This window comes from Schistocerca cancellata, chromosome 3 (genome assembly GCF_023864275.1).
Source record: "Schistocerca cancellata isolate TAMUIC-IGC-003103 chromosome 3, iqSchCanc2.1, whole genome shotgun sequence".
Lineage (NCBI taxonomy): Eukaryota > Metazoa > Arthropoda > Insecta > Orthoptera > Acrididae > Schistocerca > Schistocerca cancellata.
The window spans coordinates 742,175,069-742,188,604 of NC_064628.1; the positions used below are offsets into that span (position 1 = coordinate 742,175,069).

The 13,536-nt window shown below is 43.4% G+C and overlaps 1 protein-coding gene across 1 annotated transcript in view; it reads left to right on the forward strand.

Moving 5' to 3' along the window:
- Positions 1–3,023: 3,023 nt before the first annotated feature.
- Positions 3,024–13,536, forward strand: part of LOC126176547 (axoneme-associated protein mst101(2)-like) — a 71,927-nt gene continuing 61,414 nt past the window's right edge. Inside the window, exons 1-2 of the mRNA XM_049923704.1 lie at positions 3,024–3,178; positions 6,755–6,805. Coding sequence (XP_049779661.1) covers positions 3,024–3,178; positions 6,755–6,805 — 206 coding nt within the window. The remainder of the gene's footprint in view (positions 3,179–6,754; positions 6,806–13,536) is intronic.

The following is a 13,536-nucleotide window of genomic DNA, read 5'->3' on the forward strand; positions in this document are numbered from 1 at the left end:
GCTGTTACGTTGCCTCGTTTAACTCTGACGTCAACGTCTGTAAACCTAATTATTTCACAAGTTCGTCTGTTTTACTGAAGTATTAAAGGAATTTGTTTATTTAATTAAGCTGAAGGCAGAGTTATTTATTTCATTCAAGTAGTCATTCTTAGGCCTTCGTTTCTTATTAAATTCACAAATGTCATCTCGTAGAATCGGGCGTACTGTCGGTGGTACGCGTCTTCCCAACACGATATTTCGACGTCTTAACTCGGTGTCTTCACCACGTGTTCCTGGGACTAGTTGACGAGCTTACCTTGTCCCATATTTATGTCCATATCGTGTTGGGAAGACGCGGACCACGGGCAGTACACCCGATTCTACGAGAAAACAAATCACCGGAACTCTTAGAAATTATATTGCAAGACAGGGGGGGGGGGGGGGGGGATGTGAAAGAAAATGAAGTTATTGGACAAGCTACGACAGCGCAAAGAGAGGATGTTGAGCTATCTCAACTTCCTTCTCAGATGCAGAAAAGAAGACGTCATGCCTGTTTTTGCGAAGATTAAACGTATCACATCTAAGGCGGCTAATAGGATCAAGCATCGTGCTCGCATAGCTATGGTAAGTAAAGTATCTGGGACATGCGGCATAGACTGGACGTCATCTCCAGGGAGCTATTACGTGGACATCTGGACATAGCCAGCAACTTGGCGCCTGAAGACTGGGACAGGATCATGGGCGCTGGCGGCATGCATTAAACACAATGCTACAGCTTGACAAACAGCGAAATTTGAGCGCCTCAATAACAGAGTGCAACAAACACATGACACTCCCACAGTGGCAAATCTGAGCGGTCGCACATTTAATGTCGTCACCTTTTAAGTACTCAGTAAGGGCCTGAACTTTGCTGTCACTCCTAGAGAGCTACTGGTTTCCAGCTTAATCAGCTCTGTGGAGCAAGTGGTCAACACTAGAGTCCAGTGTTGCAGAAGAGATTCGGAGAGAGACATGCAGGGCGCTAACCAGAGCCAGGCAGCCCAAACCAATCATCTCAAGAGACGAGAAGATTTCGCTTAAGAGTTTGCGGCAAGATAAAGACTTGGTGGTGTTACCAGCAGACAAGGGGAACTCTACTGTCATACCGCTGAAGACTCACTACGACCAGAAGATCTATGAACTTTTGGAGGGCCCTGCTTATAATCCATTACAGAATGACCCATCCGATAGATTGGACAGGAAAACCCAGTCTCTCCTTAAGGAAACAGGAGGGCCTGAGAAGGTTGTCAAACAACTAAAAGCTAAGGCACCAGCACCACTCAGACCGTATAGATTACCGAAGATCCATAAACAGGGTGTACCACTTCGCCCGATCGTCAGTAATACCGGCGCAGCCACCTACCCTACAGCCTCCTATGTTAAGATGATGATAGCACCTGAAGTGTGAAATTGTGTCCACACATCCGCAACTCCTCTGACTGTGTCAGATCGGTAGGTTGTTGAGACATTCCACAGACATCATGGTCAGTTTTGATGTGTCAGGACACACTCGATGTAATTAGTGAGAAATTTGACGGAGCCTTGCTGGATATTTTCAAGCATATTTTGACATCGATGTACTTCCTTTGTCGAGGCCGATTCTATGAGCAGACCGAAGGAGTGGCCATGGGTAGCCCCTTATCTCAAGTAGTAGCGAATCTGTTTACGGAGAAATTCGAGGAAGAGGCAATTACAACTGCTGCCTACCAGCTGACATGTTTTTTCAGATACGTTGATGACACGTTCGTCATCTGGCCACTTGGGGAAAGAAGACTGGATGAGTTCCTGGACGATCTGAATAAAAGACACCCCAACATCAATTTCACCATGGAACTAGAGAGTGATTGTCAGCTCTCATTCCTCGATGTCTTGATAATGAGGAAGGCAGACGGCACCTTAGGCCACAGTGTGTACAGGAAACCAACACGTACCAACTTATATCTACAGGCTGACATCTGCCATCACCCAGCACAGAAGCATGGAGTGCTGAGAACACACACCGAACCAAAACACACTGACCCAGACAGCCTGACAGCTGAATTAGAACATCTACAAAGAGTGTTCACAGACAACAGATACTCCACCATGGACATCCACAAAGCGCTCCATCCCACCAGATGACCTGAGGCAACAGGAGAGGAGCAGGAAGAAGAGACCAGGAAAGTATTCTTCCTATCGTATGCTGGGCCTCTATCTGGCAAGATCAGTAGAATCTTGAAGAAACAATATCAAGTGTGTGTTCTGCCCACCTAAGAGGATAAGAACACTCCTTGGAACTGCCAAGGATGATCTGGGGTTAAGGGAACCTAGGCTATACCATATACCATGCGAATGTGGGATGTCTTACATCGATTGAACTACCAGAACAGTTGAAATAAGATGTAAACACCAGAGGCATACCAAGCTACGACATGTAATTAAATCTGCAGTAGTAGAACATTGCCTGGACATTGAGCACACCATGGAGTATGAAAAAACCAGGATCCTGGCTCAGACCCCCCCCCCCCCCCCCCGAATCTGGGCTAGTGTCATTTATGAATCAATTGAAATCAAGAAGATGGAGAACTTTATCAACCGGGAAGCAGGACATCAGCTTAGTACTGCGTGGAATCCTACTTTGTAACTACTACAGAAACAATGGAATGAACTACAGACGTCCAAGGGCGTAAGTAACGGAACAGAACGGCATACGCGATACCAGCCGGCAGCAAGCTCCTTGGAGCACCTAGAGACTGCTACCACAGCTAGAAATGGCCACAGTGGGCGCGGACGGCATAGGGAGCGCCACACATCGCCCAGACATAAATATGGTACAAGGTCAGCTCGTCAACGGCGCGCAGTCGAGCTGTGGCAGCCGAGCGGGTCAGCAGAGCACGCAGCCGCGACGCTCCGCTACTGAGGGAGTGTTCGGAAGACCGCATTCCGCGCGGGGTGGCAAATTATTGTGCCACTGTTTTAACAGCAAAAAGCAAATTGTCGTAACCCCAGCGCGCAGTATGGTAAAGATGACCAGCATAGAAAGGAAGGTCGCGAGAGGCGGCAGCTCGGAGGCAGAAGATGAAAGTTCCACCGCTCCCGCCCTGTACAGTAAGTGCAGGGAGGTAGATTGGCTGAAACTCTTCGACGAGATGGGGCAGCGATGCGAGGAGGAGGTTGTCGAGTCGGTCGATTCTGACACCACCATCACGCTCCAGGCAGCGAGTTTGAACTACCCTGAATGACCTTGTGGTCGCTTATATAGTGGACGCTACACGGAAGACGACGATGGAGCCCGTAATTAGTCGCGGGAAGATAACCAAGGCGCTCCTAAGGGGCGTACCCTGGGTCTTGACTGAGCACGCAGTCAGAGAAGGGCTGCGCTGCCAAGGCTTCGTCAATGCAGCCGTCAAGCTGCATAATAATACCAATAAGAAGAAAACGCCAATTTTCACCGTCGCCACGCCAGCGGCAGACGACGGTGGCGATATATTTGGCATACGAAAGCTGTCAGGCTTTCACGTGGAGCCACAAACTCCCGGCGTGATGGTATTGGGTGCCAAAAGTTACACGTCTGTCACCTCTGGTTCGCATTGACGGCACTTTGAACAGTGGACATTACATTTCAGATGTGTTACGACCCGTGGCTCTAACCTTTATTCGATCCCTGTGAAACCGTTATTACGGCCAGAGATGGTTGTTCTGGGTACTGATTTCTCAGGATCTGTGCACCCATATTGCGTGAAAATGTAATCACATGTCAGTTCTAGTATAATATATTTGTCCAATGAATACCCGTTTATCATCTTCATTTCTCCTTTGTGTAGCAATTTTAATGGCCAGTAGTGTATATTCACAAACGTTGTCCAACAAATGAACTGAGTAAACGATTTTATACTTGATTAATGACAGGTGAGATTCATTTTCATGGAAAGCATTGTTTTATCAAATGCCATGTTGAGGAACTTTGCTGTTTCGCACGAGGACAAGCCAACTTTTTTAACCAAAGTTCGCTGTGCAAATATCCTGGTTAGAACTGCGCACGTTCATGGTGTGGCAACTTACCATTCCAGGCTTCCTGCCTGTTACCCAGGAGCTGTAATTTTAATATTACTTTTCAAATATCTGCAGATTCGATATAGCACACACTTACCATACCGGAAGAACTTGCATATTTATTGCGAAAACTGGTCGTATGTAACATTGTAGTGTTGTTGACTGGATATAACTAAAGAAGAATCAAACACCGCTGTTCCAGAGTAAGACTTCAAAGCTGCAGTGATTAACAGAATCTCGTATTTCCACGCGAATCGCGGCTGAATGTGTATTCTCAAAATACAGTGCACCATGATTAAGATTCGCTATCAAATTCCTCATTCCTGTAACTAATGAACGGAGAATTAATGGAGACACACAAACATTTGCTAACGTGCTTCTGAATGGTCAGACAAGAAATATGTGCCGCGAGACAGTAAATCGTACACCAGGACTAAGGGTGTCTACGCGCACGTCACAAAATCTTCGTAAATTACGGGCCGAAGATTTTTGGGCGCTGAGCAGATGCTAGATAGCGTCTCAGACGAGGTCCGCGAGGTTCTTATCAGGCAAATTGTGTCGTCACGACAACTTGAGATCGCTATCCTGCTTTTGTAAACACTGTAGCCGGCTTCTGGCCTTGTACTGTCTTACCGGAAGCCGACGCCGTCATCAGAGAACGTCCAGCATGGAGGGATGCAGCTGATGCGCAGTGATGTTCCAACAGATCGCTGGTGTCACGGTGCCTTCGGTTACTGTCTTAGGTCCCAAGGAAATCAAGGTAAATGTCCTCCACAACGTAATGCTTCCCCAGTGTACTATGTCCGTGGTGCGGTGAATGTTTCTAGTGACCGTTCGTCTCTAAGACGGCGTATCCAGATACGACCGTTGTCCTGGTGTAATGAAGATTTCAGCAAGTGGGAGGACGTCTCGCATTCTGAGTGTTCCGTGCAAAACTATCTATATGGATTAGGGTGATGCTTATTTTCTCGAATTTTATGTTTCTTCACGCGCATACGCCCCGATTTTTGCCTTTTGTTTGAAGAAACTTAAGCTCTATTTTGTCGAAATTGAAGACGAGGAACCCACACCACAGTACGTGTTGTTTATTACCGCTTATGTGTGTGCTTGACTGCTATCATTAGGGTGGTCCTTGTAAGGGGGGTTCAACGAAACTGTCAAGCGTTTGAATATCCCCGTCCCTCCTTTTTACTTTTGGCACGTTCTGATAATTTTTGATTAATGCTAACCCATACCGCAATGGATTTACGTATTTCAACACAATTCTACCGAATTAAGTGCGTGTATCTTCTATTGGAACAGAAGGTGATCTCAAGCTGTATGCTTTGCAAATATACATAAAATACATTTCAATGGAACAAATGTAAGTACTATTATTTAACAGAACATACAAAATGCGTTAATGTGCTAAAACTGGTACTAATAGTTTTTTTCCTCCACGGTCGCTGAGTATTGTCTCCGGTGATCTAGTAATTTCCAAGAATGTTTGCCTATAGAAGCAGTTTGTTTATAGTTGTCTCTACAGCAACGACAAAAGAAGAGCGTTACTAAAATATTTGTAATTACGAAGGAAACTACTTAGCTCACTCGTCTTTCTGGTATCGTCTGTCAAGTTACGATTTATCGTAGCCTCTTCAACACTAAGGAAGAAAGTGCCTGACTCAAGAAAAGCGAACCTTATCAATTCTTAATTAGGATGTCCAAACTCTTGACCGACGTGAACTCACCACTCCTCTGCAGAGTGAAAATTTTCGAGTATGATAGCAGTCCAGCACACGCCTAAGCAATAATAAAGAAGCAGGAACATTACTCCACTTACCAGCCACTGCAGCATGTGTTTGTCGTCGTTAGGTTCAACGAAACAGGCCTTAAAATTCTTAAAAGGAATCTAGTAGGGTGCATGCGTGAAAAAACACTGAATCCGGTATCACAAAAACCGCCCTAGTATATCATCTGTAGTTTATTCTGAGTGAGTTCGTCAGTATAAAAATGTGTAACACACACTGATTAACCAGACCATTGCTTTTTTCCAATGAAATTTTCCGGTTTTACATCCATAGTAGTTCACGAAACCTAGGTTAACGTCTCGAAGAATTTGCAAATGGTTGGGTGTATAATCCTATGTTGAAACTAGTTTACGGTTTCTGAGTAACAGCCATGTTTAGAACTGAAATCTTCTATTCCCCAGTTCACCGCCATCTATCATCCTCACTGGACATCCACCCTCACCGCCACCAAAGCTGCTCTGCAGACGAAGTTTGTATCATGATCACCTTTTCGAAGTTCCTTTGTCAAACCATCTAAAACTCCATACACATCTCCAGGAAAGCTATCTGAACTACCTACTCCACCATCAATGCCATCTGGCATCGTTGGTTCTACAAAACCCCTACACAGTCTAATACTGCTCCCAGAATACCAACTTGAGCTACGAAGGTTTGCTTTGTCTGAGAAAGCTGTCTCACCTCGCCCTGCTAGTGCATCTGCCGTACTTCCCATACCTGCATCCCCACCATTACCAAAGCCATCTCAACTGCATGCTTTACCACTCACAAACATGGTATAATTACCTATTGATGCTCCACGTGGCAGACAAGCAAGTGATTCAATGCTATCCCGTCAAAACCATTTCAGCTGGAGGTTTTACCTACAGCAAGCAAATAATTCATACCTGTCACCTAATGTAGTTAAAAAAATTTCCTAGACCACCACCACCACCACCACCACCACCACCACCACCACCACCACACAATCAGTGAGTCAATTATTCTCACCACAAAGTTTAATTCCCAGTATCACCACAAAGTTTAATTCCCAGTATCAAGCAGCCAAATGCACGACTACTTTCCCCGCAGCCATTTAAGCGCTGTTCTCCAGTAGAGAGCATTCACCGTCATTATCACCCTCACTGAAATTCCACCCCACCACCATACAAGCTGCTCTATGGATGGAGTTTACATCACCGTCACTTTTTCTGAGTTCCTTAGTCAAACCATCTAGAATTCCATTGCCATCTCCTGCAAAGTCATTTGAGCTACCTACACCACCACCACTGCCATCTGGCATCATAGGTGCTGTGTTTTTCCGAACAAGTCACAGCCAGGGCAATATCATCACACGCGTGAAGATGCAAGCTGGTGCCAATGCTATCGACTCGCCACTTGCGCAGCTTCCACCAGCGCCACAGATAGCGCTGAGGATGAAGATATCGACTTCGCCTCTGTCAAGTGCCGGCCGAGTACAATCCACCAATGACCGGACAATGAACAAAGCCTACACGGAAGATGGAAGAGCAGCTCTCGCCCACTTGGTTATAGATCATGGTCCAGGGCGGACAGACAGGGAACGCCGTTTCGTGAACTCTTGGAAGTGAACAGACAGTAGTTTTAAATTGCATTTGCTATGTACTAAGAAGGTTACCTACGATTATTTTCCAGCAGCCATTGAGGGCCTGTTTTGTATTATATTGCACGCAGTGTTGCAGGTTTCACTATACAACAAGTCACAATGGTAGGAAAACCTATGCTGTATAATGTGTGTCAGGAAGAAAATGTCTTAGTGGTGTACTGCACCAGAAGCTACTGCACCAGAAGCTGTTGCACCAACTTACAGACTCGGCCTACCGTTACAGCAGTAGCGACATGACCTTTAGAAAATTGTGGACGAGAGTTTACAAAAATGGGTTCTAGGAAAACTTACGTTCCAATACTGCTCACAGCACACTAAAGATTTGTCACCACCTACTAGTGCATCTGCCGTACTTCCCCTACCTGCATAGCTATCACGAAAGCTATTTGACTTGCCTGTTTCACCTCTGGCACGTGTGGTATGATCACTTACTGCTGCTCTAGGTGGCAAACAGCAAAGTTACCCAATACTATCTCCATCAAGACCATCCCAACTGGAGGAAGTACAGCAAGCGAGGAATTCCCACCTATGTCACCAAGTTACAAAATTTCTCACCTTCACCTCCTACTAGAGAAAGAGCCATCGCCTACAGCTACAGGTGAACCACTACCACCTTCCTCCCTCCTCCCTCCTCCTCCTCCTCCTCCTCCGCCCCCCCCCCCCACATGACTATGACCCTACCTGTGTGAAGGCTCGTTAAATGACAGTTCTTAAAAGAAAGCCCCAGGTATGAGCCTAACAATGCGGAAGTCCCTACTGCTCAAGTCAAGCACTATGCAGTTGTTTTCAAGACATTTATTGGAAGCACCATCTGTTTCAGGTACAGGTGCAAGCAGTGCCTTATTAGTTAGGCCTCTTCATCATCCAAGCAGCCTGTCGTCAAAAATGAGAACCAAAGAGAACTTAATACATACAACTGAACGTGGTTAGGAAAATAGTACAACAGCACAACGCATCGAACCTCTTGACACTTTTTAACTGTTGGTATATCACTTTGAAAGGTTCCAATCACGAGAGACAGCACAAAGAATATACTTGCTCATGGTATCTGCCACTGTTTCTGTATTATGCTAGTGGAAAGTCTTTGGTGACGCATTTCCGACGACAAATTTATTCCAGCTGCCATTGACGTAACATAATACTATGTAAAAAATTACACTGATAACGAAACCTCTATCATCATTGGAAGTTATACCGTGATAATTTGGGTCAGCTATATCCACTACAATTGGTGTGACATGAACGATACAAAGTGTGTGACACAGAGCCAATACTAGGCGAGTTTTATTAATTTATTGTTCCATCGATTCTTGGTATGATATTTTACACAGCAAAGATGAAAAATACGTGACATTTTTCAGAACTATAAAAATTCGGTTACAATGTGTTCCTCTCTTTACACTCAGCTGGAGACAAAGTCTCGCATAGTCACGAATCCATTTCCTTTTAAGTTTAGAGCACAATCTGATGTACATAAAAATATCCAACTTATTAGGCTAACAATTATATTGGTATTAGTAAGGAAAACACTTCCTAGTGTTCTCCAATTTTTTTTCACAACATGAGGAAGGGCTGTCCTCCTCAATATTGGATCATGTTCCCAAGAACCGACGGAGAATTCTTTGGTACTCTGAGCCATCATCTAAGGCAAAAATTGGAAGACTTTTTAATAATTAATATTTAAATATACGAAGTATATACATACTCTTTATCTTAACTTATGAACCTAATTAATTAACATAAAATCGCACCTACCACTACCTTTTTGTATTAGTGAACTATGTTAACGTATCTATGTATCTTGTGTAGCTTACTTTGTGCTATTTTCTCTCTTCAATGGCAGATTCAGATCACATATATCGACTTCAGAATACCTTGAAAGGTTTTCAGTATTTAGTTTGATTTACATTGGAATGTTTGTCATACATGAGACCTGTCCATTTAAAAGCAAACAATACTTTCAACGTTTTCTGGATGGCAGCGTCTACCGATTGCACTATCCGCCATCATGCCACACAGCCAACTTTACAACAAATTACATGATTTGGTGACCATCCTAAAATTATTAAACATTTATACACAGAAATTGAAGGCTGGTAAATGACATTTCCATTAATTGGTCCAATACTTAAATATTGAGGGTTTAGAATAATCAGTGTAAAACAGCATTTCAAATATGACTATCCTCACTGTGAATCTCCAATCGACTACAAGTTATGACGGTAGGTTTGTCAAACCGACCATTCCATTTAACGCGAAATTAGTTATGTAATTGCAAGAGGTGGGGGATCGAACCGACGGCGTGGACGTCGCCACCCAGCTACTATAGTAGCTGCACCACTGCAAAGGACACTTCCTTATTTTTGAAATTAACACACCTCTTCCTCCAACTGTTTTACAGGTTCAAATATGAGACGCTGCCGGAATGACTGTAAGGGATTCTTAACTATTTCGCTTTGGAGAACTAATAATTTTGTTATTCAGAAAGTATCAAACACTTCCACTGAAGTGTGTCTTGTCTACTTATGTAACATCTTGTTATTGCAGCCACATCTATTCACAAATTTTTGAAATTACTGGGAATTGAAGCCTCATAGCTGGAAGTCTTGCCGTAGCCACTATACTACTACTTTTTCTCATCTATTCCATTTACTGCTTTTTGCACTTGACCATATAGCCGTATTTATTCATTTAATTCCTTTTATGTAAATGACTTCAGGACTCTCAGGTCTCCGAATTTTCCTCGTGCTGCAGATTTGGGCCTCGCCGCAGGAGCGGTGGGGCCTATCTGCGGCACCGCTGGTGCTTCGAGACCTTTCACCCACAGACACAAAAACTGTAATTAGATTTAACAGTATCTTATTGTTGAAAATCTTCCTTATTCGTGAAACACATAATGGCTCGTTTTTCTACTTTTATTTCTTCCTTTATGTAACTGATTAGAAATCCTTGAACCAGTAATTCTTTTTTTTATCGCAAACCCTTTCTTTCAAAGGCATGTTTCATCATGTCAACATATTTTCGTGGTAGGTGTACTTTGAAACTGTCACATTCACTTTCATGCATTCAATAATATCTATTGTGTCAACACTTTCAATTTCGTTAATTACATGATTTACATTGATTCGCACTTAACCAGCACAAGGACGTGCATTTGTTTCCAAGTAGTATCACTTTTGTGATCAATAATTTTTGTTTGTAATATGTATCTAACTGACGTTATGTCATCAGAGGAAGATCTTGTAATGAACGCTATTTCTCGCTGGCCCGCTTCCAATTATTTGAGGCTTCCGTATGTATGTGTGTGTTACTGTACGGACTGGATTGCACTGTTGGCGTCAGTTGAGTCCCATTCCGTACAGTCGCTCGTCCGTCCTAATTGTGTTGTTGACTAATTCGTACTGAACCGTTACGTGATCAGAAGGTAGTCAACAGGGATAGAAGTTTTGCCAAGAAGCGGTTCTGTCTACATCTAACAATTGGGTTTCTCTTATATTTTTGATCACACATTTCTTGCCCACATTATGGCTCTGTATTTCCATTATCGTGTACTAAGTTCCTGAAGTAACTCCGTTCAGTATGAAACGTCTTCAGCTGCTGGACGCGAACATTTACTCTTCCTACGTCAATAGGTGATTGAAAACTACGGTGTCAAACAATCTGAAAAGTTTGTTTTCAACTATCTGGGCATCGTCTTGCATTCGTTGTCCTTTTTAAGTCTAGTGTAGATGCATTGTTATCCTGCTTTCCACATAACGTTCATCTTCGACTTTCTTCTAGCTGTCAACTTTCGTAACAGAAATCTGTGCTGCGTAATGAGCTTTAGTGAGGATACGTGAGTTGCTATATTTTCTCAAACCTTGTCATGTCAGGCGATTAATTCTCAACTACGACTCACTGTAACTTCTCTGAAGCTTCTTTCCACGTTATAGAGGTAATTTTCATCGAACGTGCTGTTAGGTCTTTTTAGCTACCTGATTGAACTTTCTAGGCAAATTACTTGGTCTTAGAATTTTTTTTGTCGTGACACTTTCGAAGAAACCATCGTCTGAAAGCGATGGTGATGTACTGCCAGGAAAATCACAAGAGATTCGTCAAAATACAGGATTTTTCGGAGTGGAGCGTTTCACAACTGCGATTGATTTCCTTCAGGATCTCCTCCTGTCGTCTGAGTACCATCCCATTTTTAGTTCGGATTTAATCAATCAGGATTCGTCTTACTTCCAGCATGCTTCCGCGAGTGATGCAGGGAAGTGCATTAATCATCATACAATTTTCGCTGTGAATATATTTAGCGTTTCCACTGTTTCCTTTTGACATTCAGTAATTCGGCTGTAAATTTTTATACTGCCATCCATATAAAATGTGGACCCCGAAGCCTGATCGTGCCCATATCTAAACATTGTTTAGTATGACCATATAGTACCTCTGGCTCTGCGCGTTATACCGCATAATGGCCTTCGTCAACTTTGGCTTTTAGGAGTAACATACGGGAATCGTGCAATTTTTAATATGGATGTTTGCAGATTTTTTCCAAATTTAAAATCTTTATTTCGATACATGCTTTGGGAGCTGCATGTATGTACTCAGTAAACGCACGGTGTTTTAGTACCTCAGATCCTGCAGTTTGAACTTATTTAGGTGTTTTAATTCAGCAGAAAAACGAAACTGGTCTTGTGGTCTTTCTGATACAAAAAATTTTAGGTCACCACCTATGAGTTGGTTCGTGTTTTTCTGTGATACATACGTAACTATGTCTCTGCCTGTCGGATTTATATACGCTCCGTGAAGGAGAGTGGAAGTTGGAGTCATCATGAAGGCTTCATTCCCTCTTCTCTTTCACTGTACTTCTGTTACTAGGATACATTCCCTTATTCAAATGGGTGTCCCCGTACTTATTTCAGCAGGGTAATATCCGTCCCTTACGCAAGACAGTTCCTGAAGTGCCAGTGTTCTCTGATCGGGCATTGATTTATTTACGTTTATATTGTCAACCCAATAACATTGCGTCATTGTACTAGTACTTTTATAGCTGTTCTCGTACTGAACTGAGAGAGCTATTGCTGGTTCTCTTGTTCATACCATCACGGTACATCTTCGCAGGTATCACATTAGAATTATCCCAGTTTCGAATACATTTTCTGCTAAATTGTGATGTCTTTCGCGTATACCGTTACAGGGTGGGTTCCTTTAATTTCACACCAATATTCCGCAAGCGATTCTTGTCTAAAAATTTCATAGAGCACGGCAGTTCTGGTGTGTCTTTGGGTTCTCATCGTGTAGTCACGGTATCACCCTCACAGCAGCGCTCGTCCGTTGAAGCACGGCGATGGTCTAGCACGTCCTCACGTGTTGCTTAGTGCAGCAATAGAGGTTTTCGATATGTCTCAAAACTGTGGCACGCTTTCACGTGAAGCAAATCCACATAGTCTCTGCGCTTCTCTTTTCGATGGTGGATCGCGAAAGCCTCGACTTCGTAGGTGGCATCTCGCAAGTGACGTAGGGATTTGGTACGGACAGGAGACGCGCTTTGATAATTTTTCCCATAGCTTCGTCTTCTGCACACTTGGAAATATCTATAGCACGTCACCTGGTCGTAGCTAACAGGAGGGTGATTTGGTTATATTGTTTACCGACCTGACCTTATCCTGAGCTGCTGATGTCCAAATGCACGCCAGCTGTCTCGTTTATTGAGTCATTGTCAAGAATTGCTATAACCATACTGAAGGAAAACACAAAGTTTAGGTTGTCTCAGGTTCCCCGCCAGCGATCAGAAAAACAGCTTCATGTTTTACGGTGCTGTATACTACTGTCTCGGCAGACAGCATTGCATGTGTCTCGCTTTGGCTACACAATGGCGGCCAACAATGTTCCAGCGTCTTATTAAAACTTTCCGTAAGAATATTCACACGCAGTTGTCACCTTGTGGACTATATTCCATGGTGAAATTCTTTTGACATCAGTTTTGTCTGAACTCATTCACAATGAAATCATTACACGTGGTATCTGATTCCTCTAATGCTATATTTTGAAAGGAACCTGCCGAATTCCCAAGCTTTGGCATTCTCTATAAATTCA